General features: G+C 35.8%; 1 protein-coding gene and 1 long non-coding RNA gene across 7 annotated transcripts in view; one reads left to right on the plus strand and one right to left on the minus strand.

Annotated features, from left to right (window-relative positions):
• LOC106791038 overlaps positions 1 to 18,155 on the plus strand; it is a 30,451-nt gene that overhangs the window by 5,248 nt on the left and 7,048 nt on the right. For 3 of the 6 annotated variants that reach the window (XM_014756385.1, XM_014756381.1, XM_014756382.1), the window contains 6 exons: positions 3,114 to 3,417; positions 5,812 to 5,896; positions 6,614 to 6,737; positions 13,312 to 14,055; positions 15,024 to 15,221; positions 15,313 to 18,100. In XM_014756385.1, coding sequence (XP_014611871.1) covers positions 3,231 to 3,417; positions 5,812 to 5,896; positions 6,614 to 6,737; positions 13,312 to 14,055; positions 15,024 to 15,221; positions 15,313 to 18,100 — 4,126 coding nt within the window. In that variant the 5' untranslated portion in view covers positions 3,114 to 3,230. Of the gene's footprint in view, positions 1 to 3,113; positions 3,418 to 5,811; positions 5,897 to 6,613; positions 6,738 to 9,244; positions 10,468 to 10,508; positions 11,343 to 13,311; positions 14,056 to 14,542; positions 14,777 to 15,023; positions 15,222 to 15,312; positions 18,101 to 18,155 lie in introns of those variants that run through there. The other 3 variants (XM_014756384.1, XM_014756383.1, XM_014756386.1) reach the window with 3 other exon arrangements.
• Positions 6,748 to 7,414, minus strand: LOC106791042. The gene is made up of 3 exons (XR_001382154.1): positions 7,325 to 7,414; positions 7,068 to 7,137; positions 6,748 to 7,002 (listed from the first exon to the last, which is right to left on the minus strand). It is a non-coding gene; the product is annotated as an uncharacterized LOC106791042 (long non-coding RNA).

Genomic DNA, 18,155 nt, shown 5'->3' on the forward strand with positions numbered 1-18,155 from the left:
CTAATGCAAAGTGGTATATGTATCTCCTCTCTCGTGGCTTTCGATTCCCAGGATGCAGCAAAGAAGCACAGTCTCTCTTTCTCTCTCGGTTGGAATTACCGTGAACGTATTAGATTTCTATTTCCGCAAGCGTGCGTGCATGCGTGCATGCATGCGTGAGTGAGTGCTTGCGTGCATACGAGCGTGCGTGCTCGTTCGCTCGATTCTCGATTTTTCAAATTCACGTGGAAATTATTCAGATCACTGTGATGAATGTACATATATTCTTTTTTTTAAAAAAAAATCCCCAACAAAAAAATAAAAACCAGAAGAACTTTATATTTTTTTTTTATTTCGCGTTCGTTTCGATAAATCGATCGTTCTGAATCGAAATTCATAGAGAGAGAGAGATAGAGAGAAGAATTTCGTATAACAGTTGCATTCTGCATTCGATTTTGATATCCTTTATTTTGTATTTTTATTACATTCGTATGTTAAATCCGGAGAAAGGTATTTCGATTTATTTATACATGGATTACAACGTGTACGATGATGCAGGTCAACATTCCAGCTACACATGTCTACTTTTATAGAGATCTCGTCAAACCGGTCGGCATTCTCGCCAAGGATTTTCCCATTTTTGGTTGGAAGTTGATAAAAAAAAAGAAGAAAAGGAAAGTAAAAATAAGGTCTCCCTACGAGAACAACGTGTATTTTAAGTTTCGATAGATCGATATGGTGGTATTTCGATAATTCATTGTAAGCTGACTCAAAGTTGCATGAAGATTTATTCCTTTTTGTACAGTTTCATCGATCCTCCTTACTTGATCTAGATGGATCATCGTTACAATATCACTCTACTGTAATATTATAACGTCTATATGTGTAGTATGGGTATGTGTGTGTGCATAATTATACAATTACAATATTAAATAGTAATGCGATTATCCTCCAACAATAATAATTATGTATATGATTAAAATAATAGTAAGAATCACGTTCACATTTTACGTTTATGCGGTTGTGGGCATAATAAAAAAAACAATGTATCTGTTATATAATATTATTCGTATCGTTACACTCTTATCAATTTTATTTGTGATTTTCTTTTCCTTTTCTTTTTTTTTTTTTCTTAAATACTATTAAGTTATTATAATTAAACTCGATTAGGATCGTGGCAAGTATAACAGCGGACATAGCACTCGACACGTAGCTGTTTCCCTTGGACAATCGATCGGAAGTTGTAGAAGAGCGAGAGACAATTCTCTCTTCCCTCTCATTCTCTCTCTCTTTCTCTCTCCCTCTTTTTCACTCTCTTTCTATCTCTTTCTTTTTCCCTTTAGGAAGTATAGTTGTACGGCTATCGCTTGGAGCTATCATACGAGCACAAGTGGCCGCGTGCAGAAAGTGCAAATGCAACGGTGGTGAGGGCGCAGTAAACCCCCTCTTCTTCCCCTCTTTTCTTTTTTTTTTTCTCTCTCTCTCTCTGTCTCAATTTCTCCCCCTTTTTTTTTGTCGTTTTCATCTCCAACAAAAGCTCCATCAGGAGGAGAAAACACGCGAGGGATAGAAACGCGAAACGCTTCAACGTTTCATTCGCGTACACCCGCTAATAATGAATCCGTGCGCTTTGGCTTATTCTTTGTGGTTTTCTTTGTTATTTTCTACTTTTTCTTCTTGTTCTTCTTCTTCTACTACTACTCCTTCCTCTTGTTTCTTGATTTTTAACTTTTGTCTTTACATGCATCATTTTGTTTTATTTTATTTTATTTTTCTATTACTGCACGCACGTGGTAACTGAAAATTATCAAACGTGTATCTTCAAAATCATGTATGATTCTCTTATATACCGTCAATTAAATTTATATTTTTCTTTTATTTAGATCTTTTATTTTTATTATGTTTATCCGAGATAAGAGAATTTTGCTCGCAATTTTCTTGTTATTTTTTATTTTACAATTGCATACGAAAAGTATATATCACAATTATAATATTTCATATCAATGCGATCTTTGTTCTTTCTTTTTTGATCATTTTTTTTCTTCTTCGTCTTTCGTCCTTCATTAATGAAAATATTTGATTTTTCATATTTTTATCCTTCCCATTTTTTTCTTTTCTTTTCCCATCTTCGAATTCTCTCTCATTGTTCTACAACCGTCATTATTATAATTATAATTATTGTTAGTATAGAAAAGAAGATGTGTTAAAAAGAGGAAAGTTTTCTCTTCAGTTTGATACTCGAATGTTCGTAAAAGCGATAATAATAAAAGATCGATGTATGAGTTGTTCTCGATGAAAAAATAATCATCAATCTTAATACGCACGACGAATTTTCATTTTGTCATATACGATCTTTTTCCATTGATTGAAAAAAGATAAAAGATTATATTCAACGTCAAGGATGATGATCGTTTGACACACACGCATACACACATACACAGAATTCTTTCCCTTGGAACACAAAAAGTATTTTAATCTCTTCAAATGTGTGTCTTCGTTCCCATTTTACTTGAAAGCATTGATAAAAAAAAACTTTGTTAATTTGTCCGAAAAAGGATAGCACGATTTTATTATTATGTCAAACATTTCAATTTAAGTTCAATGTTTAATTGAAAATATCGTCTACGACAATTATTGTATTTTTGTTTCTTTTTAACGCAATAGTGACCAGTAGAAATATTGTTTGTATTTACTTCGGAAGAAATTTCTCTCTTATTTATTTCGGCATCATTATTAACGAAGCTTTTTATTTAACTTGTTATTTATTAAAAGAAAAAATATTGTACTTTAACCCTTTGAATGCTGAATACTTTTAACTGAAGTGTTTTCTACAAAGGAAATAATTTATTAATAATAATTTTTCTTTCTCGCAATATATATTATTTTTATCTGACAAGATACAACAAATATATTACATTATTTTACATTCACATTGATAAAAACGCGCGTATCAAGTTTTACCAAACGCATATATGCGTTCATAGCACTCAAAGGGTTAAAAAATAATTTTGTTTGGTTGGTGGTGGTATAGAAGAAAAAAGGGGGTTTGCTTAGAGACAATTTAATAGAATATTTTCGGTTGTTTCTCCTCGTAGAATTTAATTGATCGTCGTAACGTGATTATATTGTTTTAGAGGGGAAAAAAAGCAAAAAAAAAAGAAAGAAAAACTAATCGTCGAAAAAAAAATGTCGGTGGAGGGTAAAATAAGGCGTCCAACGAAGGCGCGGCTAACTCAAGGAACGATACGTAAATGAAGCCAAATGAGAGAGGAATGACGCTTCCAATATCGAGCTATGAGAAGCTTCTCGACCAGGTTCGAGAGCTTACTCACGAGACGAGATTGTTGCAACGAGACTTGCATTCTGCTCTATACAACGCGAACATCCCGCAGGACGTGAATCACAATTTGACTTACGAGAGACGCGATTGTAAAAAAGGTAAGTCGAATTGTCTCCTCTCCCTTTTCTTGTCCGGGGAAAAAAAGGAACGAAGAACAAAAATTCGATCGTAAACGAATAAGATCCAAATTTTTCTCATTTTTTGTATACAAAGAGTATATACTTATTTGCCATTTTTAGTAGAAATTCTTGAAAGTATCTTACTTACATTAGATAGAAGACGGAGTTACACATACCATTTCCAAAGAATTTGCCTCGCATCCAAGATTACGTCGCGTTATCGGTGCCATGAAAAAGAGAAAGAGAGAGAGAGAAAGAGAAAGACGCGTGAAACTCGATTTAAACTATCACGAAGAGGATCGTGACACGTGCTATGTCTAGCGCATGGCGTCTGGACGTTGAAGAGACGACGATGGCTTTGGATCGGTGCCACCAGAACTACGCAGCTTTTCACGAGAAACCAAACCGACCTGAAAAAAAAGAACAAACGAAAAAAAAATACTAAAATATTGGATGAATTTCCCTTTCTCTCTCTTTCTCTCCGTCTGTTTGTTCTCGTACACGTAAAGAATGTATTTGAAATCATATTTAAAGTTTCAAAAAAGAAAAAAACAATCTACGATACAAATATTTGATCACACTGAACAGAAAAATGTTGTAACATGTTGTTGAATGTGTTTTTAAGGGTTTATGATAAAAAATATTTGCAATATAACTTGAACCATTTTGTAAATCAATGAACTATTACATAGATGCATTAATTGTTACATATTAGTAAATAAAAGTAAATGGGGGGGTTTGACAGTGCAACCTTTTGGCTCGGTGACAGGGAGAAAGATAAAAAAGGAGGATAAAATGTTTCTACGAATTTCGCTCTCTAATCTTTCTTCTTTGAATCTACATCTACACAACGCGCACATACACACACGTGAATACGCATAGGGAAAAGACCATTACTATTCCTATTTTATTTGGCACGTACATATAACAGGAAATTTAGGTGTGTGATACAATAGGTGGGGTGAACAGGGGGAAAAAAAAGAGAGTGGGAGAGAGAAAAAGATAGAGAAAACGTATTTCGAGCGAGTAAACGAGATCTTCGATGCATTCACGTGTACGAAACAGTTGTATGTGCGAGTAAGCGAGACAGACAGTTAGACATGCATAAAAAAAGAGAGAGAAAGAGAGAAAGATAGAAATGAAATTTGCTCAATGTCTTTAAAGATTAGACTTTTAGATGACAGAAAAGAAAAATCGTTCGAACGTTGAGGATATAAATACAAAATTTTGATTATTTTTTTTCCTTTCTAATAATTCAATTAATTATCCTTTTTTTTTCTTTCACTCACTCATTCTCTCTCTCTCTCTCTCTCTCTCTCTCTCTCTCTCTCTCTCTCTCTTTCTCACTCACTTTTCCTCTTGATCGTTTTACCTTATTTTTCTGTTTTTTTATTTTCTTCAATTTTGTTTCTCTCAATCCAAGTATAATTTTGACGATGACTAATTATCGCGAAGAGGTAAAATTGAAGGAGTAGTTAACGAGAACTAACCTCGTCTCGATTCAAAGGCACAAATCCACGTAAATATGTGTGTGTATTTAATGTATGCATGTGTGTATGTAAAAGATCATGATGATTAAGAGAAACGTGTGCTACCAGGCATCGAAATAATTTTGGTTAGGCTCGAGTGACTCAAGTTCAAGGGCAATTCGCATATGGATTTTCTCAGTGAGTAGTACTCATCATTATGATCAACGTGTTATGTTGCCGCCATGTAATAATTGGCCAAAAGGATTTCAACAATTTTTCTCATAAAGAAATTTCTTTCTTTATTTATTTATTTCTTTATTTCTTTCTCCCTGTACTCGTATTTATCAAACGCGAGTAATGTTTTATTTAAAGAACTCAAGAGGGTTGGTACTTGATCCTCTTTTTCGCTTCTTTTTCTTCTTCTTCTTTTTCTTTTTTGCTTCTTCTGGTAACTGTATTTTTATTTACGTATATATATGCATGCACATACGTAACACCGTTCAATTACATAAAACACGTGCGAAGGAGAACCGTCTATCAGTTTGTTCGAGCACTCTTCTCATTACTTTTGCATCTTTTTGCCACGATTTTACATACAGTACAGTACGGTTATATCAATCGTCTCTAACGAGTTTGAGAATGTATAAATGATTATTAGTTAAATTGATGTAAGAGGTTCTTTTTTTTTTGGAAATTGTAATTTTCAATTTTCTGTCTTACTCCAATATTTTTTTTTTTATTGTAGGTACAAAATCGAAATGAGTGTTTTGTAATATCAATGATAATAGTATAAATTAATAGTATAATAAATAATAAAAAAATATTATATTAGTATAGTATAGTATACAAATTATATTTAAATAAATATTATTTCTAATAATAATACACATGTATCTCTTTTCAGGGAGGATACTGGCAGATAATATATTAAGAAAAGACGAAAAAAGACGTAGGACTGAGGATGGGCAAGGTCCTTTTGTTGAGTGCAAGTGAGTTAATAATATTTAGACAAAAAATATGTACTTTAAAAGATAAAACTCTCAAAAGAACCCACAGCCCTCCCTCCCTCTGTTTCTTTTTCTTTTTGCTTCTTCGTTAGAGGCATATACAACACACTAAGGAAGTTGTATACAGCAGCTTTTACTTAGTTCTGGGTTGATGGCACCAAATATTGTGCCGGACGCGTCTTTGCTCTTGCAACGTTCTGAAAAACTTTTGTGATCGTTAGCTTTCATCTTCTGTGCATGCCTGTAAAGCAGGTTCTTCTCTGTCGCGCATTTACCACTACTACTACTACTATTACTAATACCACCACACATTTATTTCACGTTTCAACGCTTCACTTTTCATTCTTTCCTTTGCCGTTGGGGTGGTTGTTTCTAAAATTGTCTAGTATTTTACACCGAGGTATTTTAATGGAAACACCTTTTCATTTTCTATTATTCCATCTACTTAAAATTTTATCTTCACCATTCTCTTTGGCATGAAAAAAACATAAAAATTTATATACTTAAAAGGTCTGATTATTGCTATCAGAACAGTTTTTAGGACTAAAAAAACCCTTGGGGGTAAATATATACCCCAGTTTGTAGTTTGGGAGTTAAATAAGTTTGTATAGTTCTAGGGTTAAATATTTGGATTGAAAATAAAAAAAACAAAATTGATACAATAAATAAGAAAGAATTTGTTTGTATGATTTTTACCAGCAATCTCCGACTTCGTCCAAGGTTCTTATCAAATTTGGAGAGTGTTGACTATTTTCGATCGGGCGACCTCACCAGTCGACTTTTGGCCCAGAGAAACTACGAGCACGATCGATTGATCTCGCAGGTAAGCTGTAACACATTTGGTTGCTGGTGTTAGTAAGCGTTTGATTCCTTTGAACTACGTCGTCTCGTGCAAGCAAGCAAACTAGCAAGCAAGCAAGTAAGCAAGCAATCAAGCAAGCAGCAGTAAGTGTGAACGTGTAAGAGCTTCGTTAACGAACCCTCTCCTTTGTCCACACGCACCATCGTCATCATCATCATTATCATCGTCATCATCATCAACTATCATCATTCTACAACGGAGCTTAGTAATTTAATGTTGGACGACACTGTTGGACCAAGTGTAAGCCAATTAACAAGCATTCACTTACATTTTGTAGAAATGTATACCAACCGTAGTTTTATTTTTCTATACCAATTGTCCAATTAGAAAGTAATCTTGTCATTTATGGTTCTTTTTTTCCCTTACAATAGAAAATAAATGATTAATATTGAAATTCGAAAATTGGTGTACACTTGTGGTGAAAGTTTGTCTTTAGAAATTGGCCACTTTCCAAATGCGAGTAGTCTAATTACTAATTATTCTTCTGTTACCTCATCAAAGAGACATTTATAACGTCCATTGGATAACAGAGATTAATTCTTATTTACCTCTTAAACCTTATGATCATCATCATCCTCGTCATCACCATCAAAATGTTATATATGCAAAGTATACTTAAAAAGCAACATTTCTTGTACGTATAAGACATCTAAAAGTACATATATATGTACTTATGAATCATGCCTGTCATTATCTCATTCAGCTTGACGCGACAGATGTGATCTATGTAAAAAGAGATATCACTTATTTCTGGAATTGTGTTAATAATCGTTTTTTATCAGAACCAGTTATTAATAATTTTCTCATTGTTAGATTATTATTTCCTTTTAACAGTTGCTTTATCGGAGTTCTTCTCAGATTTTTTGTTGCTTCTTTTTTTATAAATTATTTTTTAAGGTCAGTAAAAGGTCGCATTCTAGGGAACACATGTGTTAGTATCTATGAAACTATCAGCAACGAGCTAGTTAATACGTTGCATCCGTAGTTGCTTGCTTGCTTGCATAGCACGCTGTATTTTAAACCGCAGTGCAGTCGATATTAATGCAACGAAACGTACTTATTATAGTATTAGATTAGATATGGGAATCAATATAAATATTTTCTTTTTTTTTTCTTTGAGAGAGAGAGAGAGAGAGAGAGAGAGAGTAAGATAGAGGAGATTTTTCAAGCTGATATATAATCTGTAAAAGTATTTAATAGATTTATTTTCTTTTCACGCACCAAGTTTTTTATATTCACACGGTGGTGGTGTATCCGTTTAGAAGAATACTTAATAATGCGATACTTTAATCTTCACTCACGACCCAACCTGTACTGTTGTAAAAGTTACATAATTCTACTGTATATAATTTATTTGTGTAAATTGCATCTATGATGCGTTATGGGGTGTGCTGTGTAAATGTGAGAACTTTTATTTCACTATTTATTGTTTGTTTGTCTGATTAATTACTATAAAATGTTTGTGTTTTACGAAAGTTATCGTAAACATTATCAAAATATTTCAAGTTCAATGCTGTGAATCAAGTGCATTCTCTCGAAAAAAACCCTATGTATATGCTTGTCCTTCCGCGTGCCCTTCAAATATATACGCACACACGTACAAACACAGATCTATCTATATATAAAGCATATATATCAGCAGGGGTGGTAGAAAATTATGGGGTAATCGTGAGAGAGTGAGAGAGAAGAAGAAGAAGAAAAAAAAAAAGAAGAAGTGAAGTAGGAGAAAGAGAAATTTCATTGGCGAGCATGCGCCTTACTCATGGGGGAAAGATTGAAGGGGACCGGGAAGTTAGGGGGGATTGTGAGGGTTTTACCACCACTCTACTCTACTTGCAGGGGATGTTATTGATCAGGCTTTCTCTCTCTCTCTCTTTGTGTGTGTCCCTTCTTTCAATCCAACAAATAGCCCGAAACTGTTTAACTAACCCCCCATAGAAAAGAATATTGGGCATTCATAAAGTACCTGCATTTTGTTTTTTTCCTTTCTTTCTTTTTATTTCTTTTCTTTTCATTATAACTGTTCAATTGTAATCCCAAATGTTTAATTTATTTAATTAAGAAGATTTAATTAACAAAAATTTGATACTCCAGTCACACACAACTTAGTCAATTTTGTAAACATTTTATTTCCTATGAAATGTTCTTTTCAGTATATAAAAAGAAAAGAAAAATTGCATCTGAGGATAAAAGATAAATAAGATCGTCTAATCTTGACCTGTAGAATGTTCTTTTTATTATAAGAAAATTGTAGTTTGTTTATTTTTAAAGGGTTGAACGTAGATAAGATTTGAATGTACCTTAAAGGGATATAGTGAAAGGGTTGAAGAGGATGCAGATAGATCATGGAACAGGAAGGAAGATTATGTACACAGCGAGAGATAGAGAGAGAAAGGAAATCGAGTGTGAGAGAAAGAGAGAAAAGTAGAGTATGAGTAAGTGAGAAAGAGAGAATGATAGAGTGGGAGTTGTTGAGAGGAATAAGAGAGAGAAAGAGAGAGAAAGAGAGAGAGTGAGAGTGAGTCAGTGATGGCGCACAGCAGCCAGGCCGAGCCCAGCTGTTCTCCGATCCCCTATCCTACGTCAGTTTATATCAGCCACTTAGGCTACGTGCATTCGAGATTCCTCATTTTCCTCGTTAAATATTATGTACGTTTAGTGTTGAAAAAAAAAAAAATTAAAAATTACAAGGGGGGGAAAAGAATATTTAATTGTTAAAGGACAGAAAATTTCATTTTCCAAATTCAACAGTTATAAGAAAACAGTAAGAGATGAAATCATTCGTTCCAATTGTTTTGTTGTTGTTGTTGTTGCATTTCAAGAAAATATTTATATTTGATAATCAATCGAATTCGTTGAGATCGATATTGTGATAGTACTTTCGAAGTTATTTTTTCAAAAGTCCTGAAAGACTTAAATTAGCAAAGACAACGTTTAGTTGCATTTCGTTTCTTTGCGGTTAAGCTCGTTATCATTCGACCTTCCACGTTCTCGATTCTTTCCGTTATGGACGATTCAGTGTGACGGTTCTTTTAAGTCTGACTGCTATACATACATACCACAATGTTTTTCCATTCCTTTGAATTTAGTTCTTGTTCGTTTTTCCTCTGCACCAAGTTTAATCGTTGCAGTGTACAACCGGAGAATAATTAAATTGAAACGCGTCTTGTGATCATCGAATGTTTGCTGCGTGTTCGAATTGAAATGTACGATGATTATTGTGATAATTATCAATTAATCAAATTGTATCGTTTAATTCGCGTAATATTTGAACAAATATATCAACAACGCGTCATTGTTTCGTAGATTATTTTCAATGTGCTGCAAGAGTGTAGAATGTGATCCGTGTGTACAGAAAGAAATGTTAATTTTAGAAAGACAGACACACATAGTTTTGACAATTTAGTTTGCTGAACCCTACGATCAAGTTGTTTTTTCTTCTTGTCAACTCCTCGAGTTATTTCCTATAGGATCATCTTATGGAGGATGTTGCGTCGAGCACGTGGCCCGCAAGTTGCACGCTTGGCATACAAAGAACATCGTAAAAACGTAGCCCAAGTCCGCAGCAACAGCAGCAGCTGCTCTGCTGTGCTGTTCTGTGTCTGCCTGCGTATGACTATAAATGGAACGTCGTGAAGGGACATCGATGCGTGTTGTTGTTATTCACCAAACGAAAAATACTCATCCGCGAGTAAGATCCTCCAAGATATTTTATAATCTTTTATCGATTATTCTACTCAGTGAATAAATTAATAAAAAAAAAGAACAAACGGAAAGATATTTCCGTATCGTTTGTTTAAACACATACACATACACACATATACATGAGACCAGAATAAAGGAGGTGTGAAGAAGGTTAGTTGCTATAAAAGAAAGGGGTTACTGAAATGGCATTGAAGGGGGACATTTTGAAAATCTTTGCTTCGACGCATGCGTCGAACCTCCTGTCCGACATCTGATGGAACACGATGAAGATTGAAATAGAAAGAGGAGGGAAAGAGGAGTTGGAGAGGTTCTAGAGAAAGTATTGTACTATTCAAGAGACACATCGATGATGTTACTACGTCCCATCAAACCAGGACAACGTTTGATCTATCATCGTGACGTTTGAAAGAGACACTTCATTCTAGTTCGTCGGACAAATTTCTTATATTTACGCACTCAAATATATTTTTTGGATTAAGTTGATAAAAGATGCCCAGAAATAATCCTGGGAATCAGATGAATCGTTCTTCGATAAGACATCTGTTATCAGATGATTCTCGTCAAGGATCATTTAATTCTTCGATGCGTCAACAACGATCAAACAACACGATGATTCCTTTACCATGTTCTACGAAATTTTTCTCAACGAATATTACAACAGTTAATCCAAAAACTGTTAAGACTAAGAAAAATCGTTTGAAATTAATCATGGAAAATAAGGAAAGTTTGGATGCTGTTGAGAAAGAAGAAGAAGAAGATCAATACGAAGATAGATCTTACAACGATCGTTTTAATGCAACTTCGACGATCTTACGATATTCAAAATTCGCACGGGATAATTATCGGACTAGAGATTGCAAGGTGATTGTCTTTATAATGAAAGAACGTGTCGTAGTAGTTGTTGTTGTTGTTGTTGTTTACGTAATATCCTCCTTCGATTGCACGAAGGCGTGTCTTTTGTGTTAGACGATCGTGTGTGTTTCTTACTCGTTTAATTTAAAAAAAAAATGATATATTAGATCGATTAATTCATTACAAAATGATGCAGAAATTGTAGGAATTTTTAAAATGACAGGAAATTTAGTTAACATGCAATTTAACACAAATCCTTTATCAATTATGCTACTTATTTATAAATAAGTCATTAACAATATAAAAAATAAAATCATGCCTTTATTCAATAGAAGTTAACTTACTTTCTTCATAGCTTTCTGCGTAATTTGGTTTAATTATTCTTTTAACAACACGATTGATTTATTTTTGAGTCTACATTTGAATGATTTTTAAATTTATATGATGATAGTTCCTTCTTCTTATTCTTCTTCTTTTTCTCTTGGCACGAAGAATAATTTCCAATCAATTATACGGTCTGAAGAAACTAAAAGAGATTTCTATGTATACCCTGGGTCAATGCTTATTATTAATTTGAGTACATTGGCCGTAACACTGAAGCAAACAATATTCCAAGCTTACTTTCGTTTTGATCGCGTCACTGATTGGTATGCTCTAATTTGTCTCGTTTATGTTGATTTTTTTTCTCCTCTTCTTTTTATTTTTTTAGGAAAGTTTCCCTCCCTCGAATCTTCGTTCGAACGTTCAACGAAATACTAGGGATACTATTTTTAATATCTACTTTTTCTATTTTCACGTAACGTTTGAAGAAGAAAAAAAGTAAACTCCTCCTCCCGATGATATTTGAAGTTGTTCGTAAAGTCATTTCGTTTTCTCAATCCTATTTTCTTAATATAATCTCTCGGTAATATATTATTATTATTTATTACAATTGAATGATCCAAATTTGCCAACTTAAATGTATCTTACATGTTAATATGATAGTGATATTTCTTAAATATTTATTTGTTCAAATATTTCCACTCCTTTGGCCTAGTTTCAACTTGTTAGAATCGTTAGAATATTTTCTTTTTCTTTTTAAGTAGGAAACTATATTTGTATACGTGATGTATGCATTATGACGTAAGGGGTGTGTAGTTTCGTAATTATTACCACCGTCATTCCATGATGACGATAACAATGGCGTATAAATCAACATTTAAATGTTGAAATATCTTTTTATGCGATATATTTATAGATTTGCATTTATTATATATACGTGGCTGAGATTTACACAAGCCGTAACACCTGTAGTAGTAGAGAGATTGTAAATCCAAGGTCAAACGCGGCATTTAAACTCTCATTTCAATCTCCCGCCGCCAACTCCAATTGACCACTTAACAAACCACGCGTTGATCGCCATTTGCGGAAATTGGACTTTTTCTTCTTCTTCTTCTTCTTCTTGTTTCTTCTTTAAAACGTTAAATTAAAAAGAAAGTAAATCGCTCTGTTTCACCTTATTTTCTCTCATTTTTAGAAAGTTTCTATTACTATATGAAGTGGATGGAAGAAAGAAAGATAAAAATAAAATAAAACAAGAAATAAATGTAGAACGAAATTGTAATTTGTCTTACGAGTTAGACAATCAACGTGATTTACGTTTGATCATCATCATCATTATCTCTGTTTGATAGTTTCAATTGATTTTCACTGTTAGAAGAACATTTCTTTCTAATTGCTATGACTAGTAGTTCTTGGACTGCATTTGTATCCATTAAGAATGACATCCAGAGTGAATGATGGCTTTCATCAGATAGCAGACTATTTTGTTTTCAATTAGAAGAAAGTATTGATTATTTATAACCGAAATATACTAACAAAGGATTAAAACAATCATATAATCAATACTAGTAAACAGATTAAAAAAATCATCATTCCAATCCAATGTGAAAAACTAATAATGTTTAATAATGTAAAACAAATATTTGCTTGCCCATAGGAGAAGGTTGAGGTGGTGGCATCGAAGAAAACTTGGGGTTTGTTCCCGGAGGAGAATACAGAAAGAGGAGCGGTAAGAGTAGGAGAAAAAAGAGGAGGAGGAGGAGCAGGAGCAGGAGGAGGCGGAGGAGGATTGGTAGGAGAAGCTCATCACTCGTACGAGAGATTCGAAGTGGAAGAGTGCGTTGGTAGTAGCAGCGGTTTGGGTACCAGCAGCAGTAGTAGCAGCAGTAGCAGCAACAATTTGATTCAAATTAACAACAGTAACAGCAGTAGCAGCAGTAGCATCAGCAGAAGTAGCAGGTATAACAATCCTGTAAACGTTAGGCGACCGATCCGAATTTTGGAAGGCGATATTAGTACGGCCCTGGTTTACCCCGTGGTCGTCGCGGCGCACGAGCCGGAGACAAGCTGCTCGTCGAGACGTCCAGCCGCTTTAGCGGTGCCGGCAGTGCCGGTGGTGGTGGCACCCACGACGATCATCACCACCACCAACACCAACATTAACACCACCAACACCATCAACAACACGGCTGCCACGACGGCCACTACTGCGGCAGCGGCTGTGAGATCTGCCGCTGCCAAGAATTTGTTCACCGATGCTACGAATACTGATTTACGTCAATCAAATTATCTATTATCATCTGCCGGTTGTTGTTTCATCAAGGATACCAAGAAAGAGGATGCCATGGAACCCGAGATCAAAGAAGAAGACGAACGCAGATCGTCCACCTCCAGTCCTGAGGTACTCAATATTTGTCTCATATTTTATTTTATTTTATTTCTGCAGCAGCAGCATCTTTCTCGTGTTGTGACTATATTTCAAGTCTTATTTTATCGAGACAATTAATAATTGTGTGATAAAAGTGTCGTATTATCCAAGGGGATCATTATTATTATCATTTTTATTACTGTGTGTGTGTGTGCTGCTGCCTAAACGTGATTGTTTCTTTGGTTTGCTATTTGGTTGGATGACTTTTGTTTTTTTTTCGAGTATCGAGACACGTCGTCGTTTTGTGGAAATTTATTTTCATGGTCGTCTGATGGAGTCTGGAAAATAAGAGAGACAGAGAAAGAAAGAAGGAAAGAAAGAGAGAGAGAGAGAGAAAGAGAGGGTGCTGTCGAGCTGCGCCTCGTGGCGCACGTATATCCCATATATACACGTCCACTAACGTAGCACGTATTGATTTTACTCGAGCTCTCTCGCTATTTCTCTCTCTTTCTCGCTCCTGTTCTCTCGGGGTCTGTCTTCCTTGTCTACTCTCTTTTCCCTTTCCCCTTTTGGCTCTCCTCCCTCACTCACTAATACAGAAGCATGCATTTCCCTTCGGCGTATATTTCTCTTCCTTCCTCTTTTTTTTTCCTACATGGACTGCCTTTAAGTTATTCTTCTTCGCTCTTACATTCGGCTCATCATTCTTCTTCTGCGGATGCACTTTGCAGAAATGAATACAGTGAGTCATACGGTATGCATTCGAAATAAAAAAGAAGAAAAAAAAAGAAAGTAAGAAAGAGAGAGGAAAAAGATATATAAACAATTGATGTGTTTGTGAGGTTGATCGATGTATCCTCGTGACGTCAGAAAATTGTCTTGATATTGAAAAAAGTTCTCTGCTACCGTAGCGCAGGATTGTTTAATCATGTATTTTTGAAATGCCATCTTATGTGTGTGTGTGTGTGTGTATATTATATATATAAACCTGTGCATTACAGTTTTATGTGAGAAGAAATAAATGTTACAACGAGGATGCCAGTAGCGAGGAAGAAAACAAGCCGGGCAGCAGTTCCCTTCAATGTCATGGATTACCATCATCCTATAGCGGAACTTGGCCCATCAGAAGAGATTTATGGGCAAATCAACAAATGGGATTTTCCAATCAACAGAGTACATCGAGTATGTCTACCCATAACGTAAGTTCGAACTATCATAATCTTAATGGATATTAGAAGATATTTCTATGTTAACTTTGAGGGGGTTGTCAAATGACGCGTTGTATTACAGGACATGGCAAGTGTCATGAGTTTTTCATCAAATTCTGGTACGATGCTTGGTAATTCGACGGAGATGCAAGGACATCGTAGATTGGGAGCTAAAGTTGACGTTGTCTATAATTTGTTGAGCATGCTAGGAAGTTCCGAAGGTCGAGAAGATATGAGCTCAACTTTATTATCAATGAGTACTTCTATCGACAGTTGTCTCGTCATGAGACAATCCGGCTGTCTACCTTTGCTCGTTCAATTGATTCATGCTGCTGGACAAGATCCAGAAACGAGAGAAAGAGCGTCCCGTGCGTTGCACAATGTTGTTCATGCTAAAAGCGACGAGAGAGCAAGACGTCGCGAGACACGAGTTCTCAGGTTCCTCGAACAATTACGAGATTATTGTCAATCATTGAGAACGTTGTTGGAATCGGGACAGCCAGCGGATCTTGACAAACATCCAGGACCAACAATAGCAGCCCTCATGAAATTATCGTTTGACGAGGCACATCGTCACGCGATGTGTCAACTCGGTGGTCTTCATGCCGTAGCCGAATTAATAGAGATGGATCACCTAGCTCATGGCAGCGAATGCGACGATCAAAATTGTATCACTTTAAGAAGATACGCGGGCATGGCGTTGACCAATTTAACGTTTGGCGATGGTAACAACAAGGCTCTTTTATGTTCCTTCCGTGAATTTATGAAAGCATTGGTCTCTCAATTGCGAAGCCCCAGCGACGATCTCAGACAAGTAACTGCAAGCGTATTGAGAAATTTATCATGGCGAGCCGATAGCAGTAGCAAACAAACGTTGAGGGAAGTTGGAGCAGTTACGGGATTGATGAAAGCTGCTATGGAGGGTCGAAAAGAGTCAACCCTGAAGTCTATATTATCGGCACTTTGGAATCTATCTGCTCATTGTAGTACGAACAAAGTAGACATATGCGCGGTCGACGGAGCTCTCGCTTTTCTCGTCGACATGCTCAGTTACAACGCTCCGTCTAAAACTTTGGCCATTGTTGAAAATGCCGGTGGTATATTGCGAAACGTTTCCTGTCACGTTGCCGTTAGAGAAGATTACAGAGCTATTGTACGAGAAAGGGGTTGCTTGCAAGTACTTTTACAACAATTACGATCACCCAGTCTGACAGTTGTCAGTAACGCATGCGGAGCACTTTGGAATCTCTCAGCGAGGTGTCCACAAGATCAACGTCTTCTTTGGTCCTTGGGTGCTGTACCCATGTTACGAAGTCTCGTACATTCGAAGCATAAAATGATATCCATGGGTTCTAGTGCAGCGTTAAAAAATTTACTCAGTGCCAAACCTGGCTGCAGCAATCTCGTACAATTGGATTCAACTGCGCGCGGACTTGGATTATCGACCTTGCCATCTCTCGCAGCTCGAAGACAACGCGCCCTCGAACAAGAAATTGATCAAAATCTAGCTGAAACTTGTGATAATATTGAACCGAGTACGTCGCCAACTAACAAGGAAGACAAATTCACGTTTAAAACTGATCACAGCTTTCTCGCTGTTAATACACGTGGATTACGATCTTATCAATTGTATAATCAATCTAGTGCATCCGGTGGCAATAAATGCAACGGAGTTTCCAGAAGCGAAAGTAGAGAATCCATGAGGTCGGTAACTAGTACACATTCCGACACGATGTTTGAAAGAGTTCACCGACATGTTATGAACGGAATGTCGCCAACCGAGCCACAAGGAAAACAATCTTTATCTTTACATGCAGCAACAGGATTCGATAATGGAATACAATTGGATAATCCAAAAACAACTTCATCTGAGAAGAAATATACCTTGCGTTACAAAAATGCAATACCCGAAAATCTTAGACCTACCGACATTGGATTCGGTAATGGCAGTGAATTACGTTCGACTACTTCAACTATATCATGGTCATCTGTTCCTGATCAAGAAGCTGTTTGCTCCCAAACCTTATTACATTCATCTGTCGAAGAAAACGCTTTGTTACTCAATCAAAGTATGTCATCCACGTCTAAATTCACCAGTCAATCCAGCGTCTCGGAAAATACCGAAGTAACTGTTTGTCCAAATTCGGAATACCGTAGCGATATTCCTAAATCTAAATCAGAAATATCGTCGCAACTATCTTACGTACCTGATAATTTTTCAACTAAGCAATGCGAGGATTACGATCGCATGTATTCCGACACATCGTTGTTGCATCAACACGATCCTCTGAATTCGATTCAAAATGTAATATCACCTACTTTGAGTCATAATTCGGAGGAATCATTGTTTCGAAATTATGCCGAAACTGATCTAGATCAGCCCACGGATTATAGCATACGATATGCTGAACAAACTATTGAGGATGACGAGAAACAACACGCCGTATATTTTGTCACTACCGAACAAAGTCTCATCACATCCTCATTACCGAATGAAGTCTCGTCCCAAGAGGATGACACCGTTAAAATGTATTGTACCGAAGGTACACCGCGTGGAATTTCCTTGAATTCTTCTCGAGCAGCTTCGTCTTCCGACTTACAGGAAGACAGTAAAATGAAAAGTTTATCGAGAAAATTATTAGAACCCAATAAATTGCATGATACTGAACAAAACGATAAAGCGTCGTCTTTGTTGGATGTAGAAAAAATCAATCGTTTTACTACCGGTCAAAATAAAAAGCAAAATTTCAATCCTACGAAAGAATTCGTGGAGAAAACTACGTGGCAAGAGTCATCATCATCAGTATCAAGTAGTTGTCAATATAATCAAGATGATTCGACAAAAATGAATTCATCCGATATTAAAATAGGTAAGCAAGGATGTGAACTTTCTTTGACGACCATACATTTTGTGTGTATGCATCA

Source organism: Polistes canadensis, unplaced genomic scaffold, assembly GCF_001313835.1.
Source record: "Polistes canadensis isolate GaletaPanama2010 unplaced genomic scaffold, ASM131383v1 scaffold_280, whole genome shotgun sequence".
NCBI classification, from domain to species: domain Eukaryota; kingdom Metazoa; phylum Arthropoda; class Insecta; order Hymenoptera; family Vespidae; genus Polistes; species Polistes canadensis.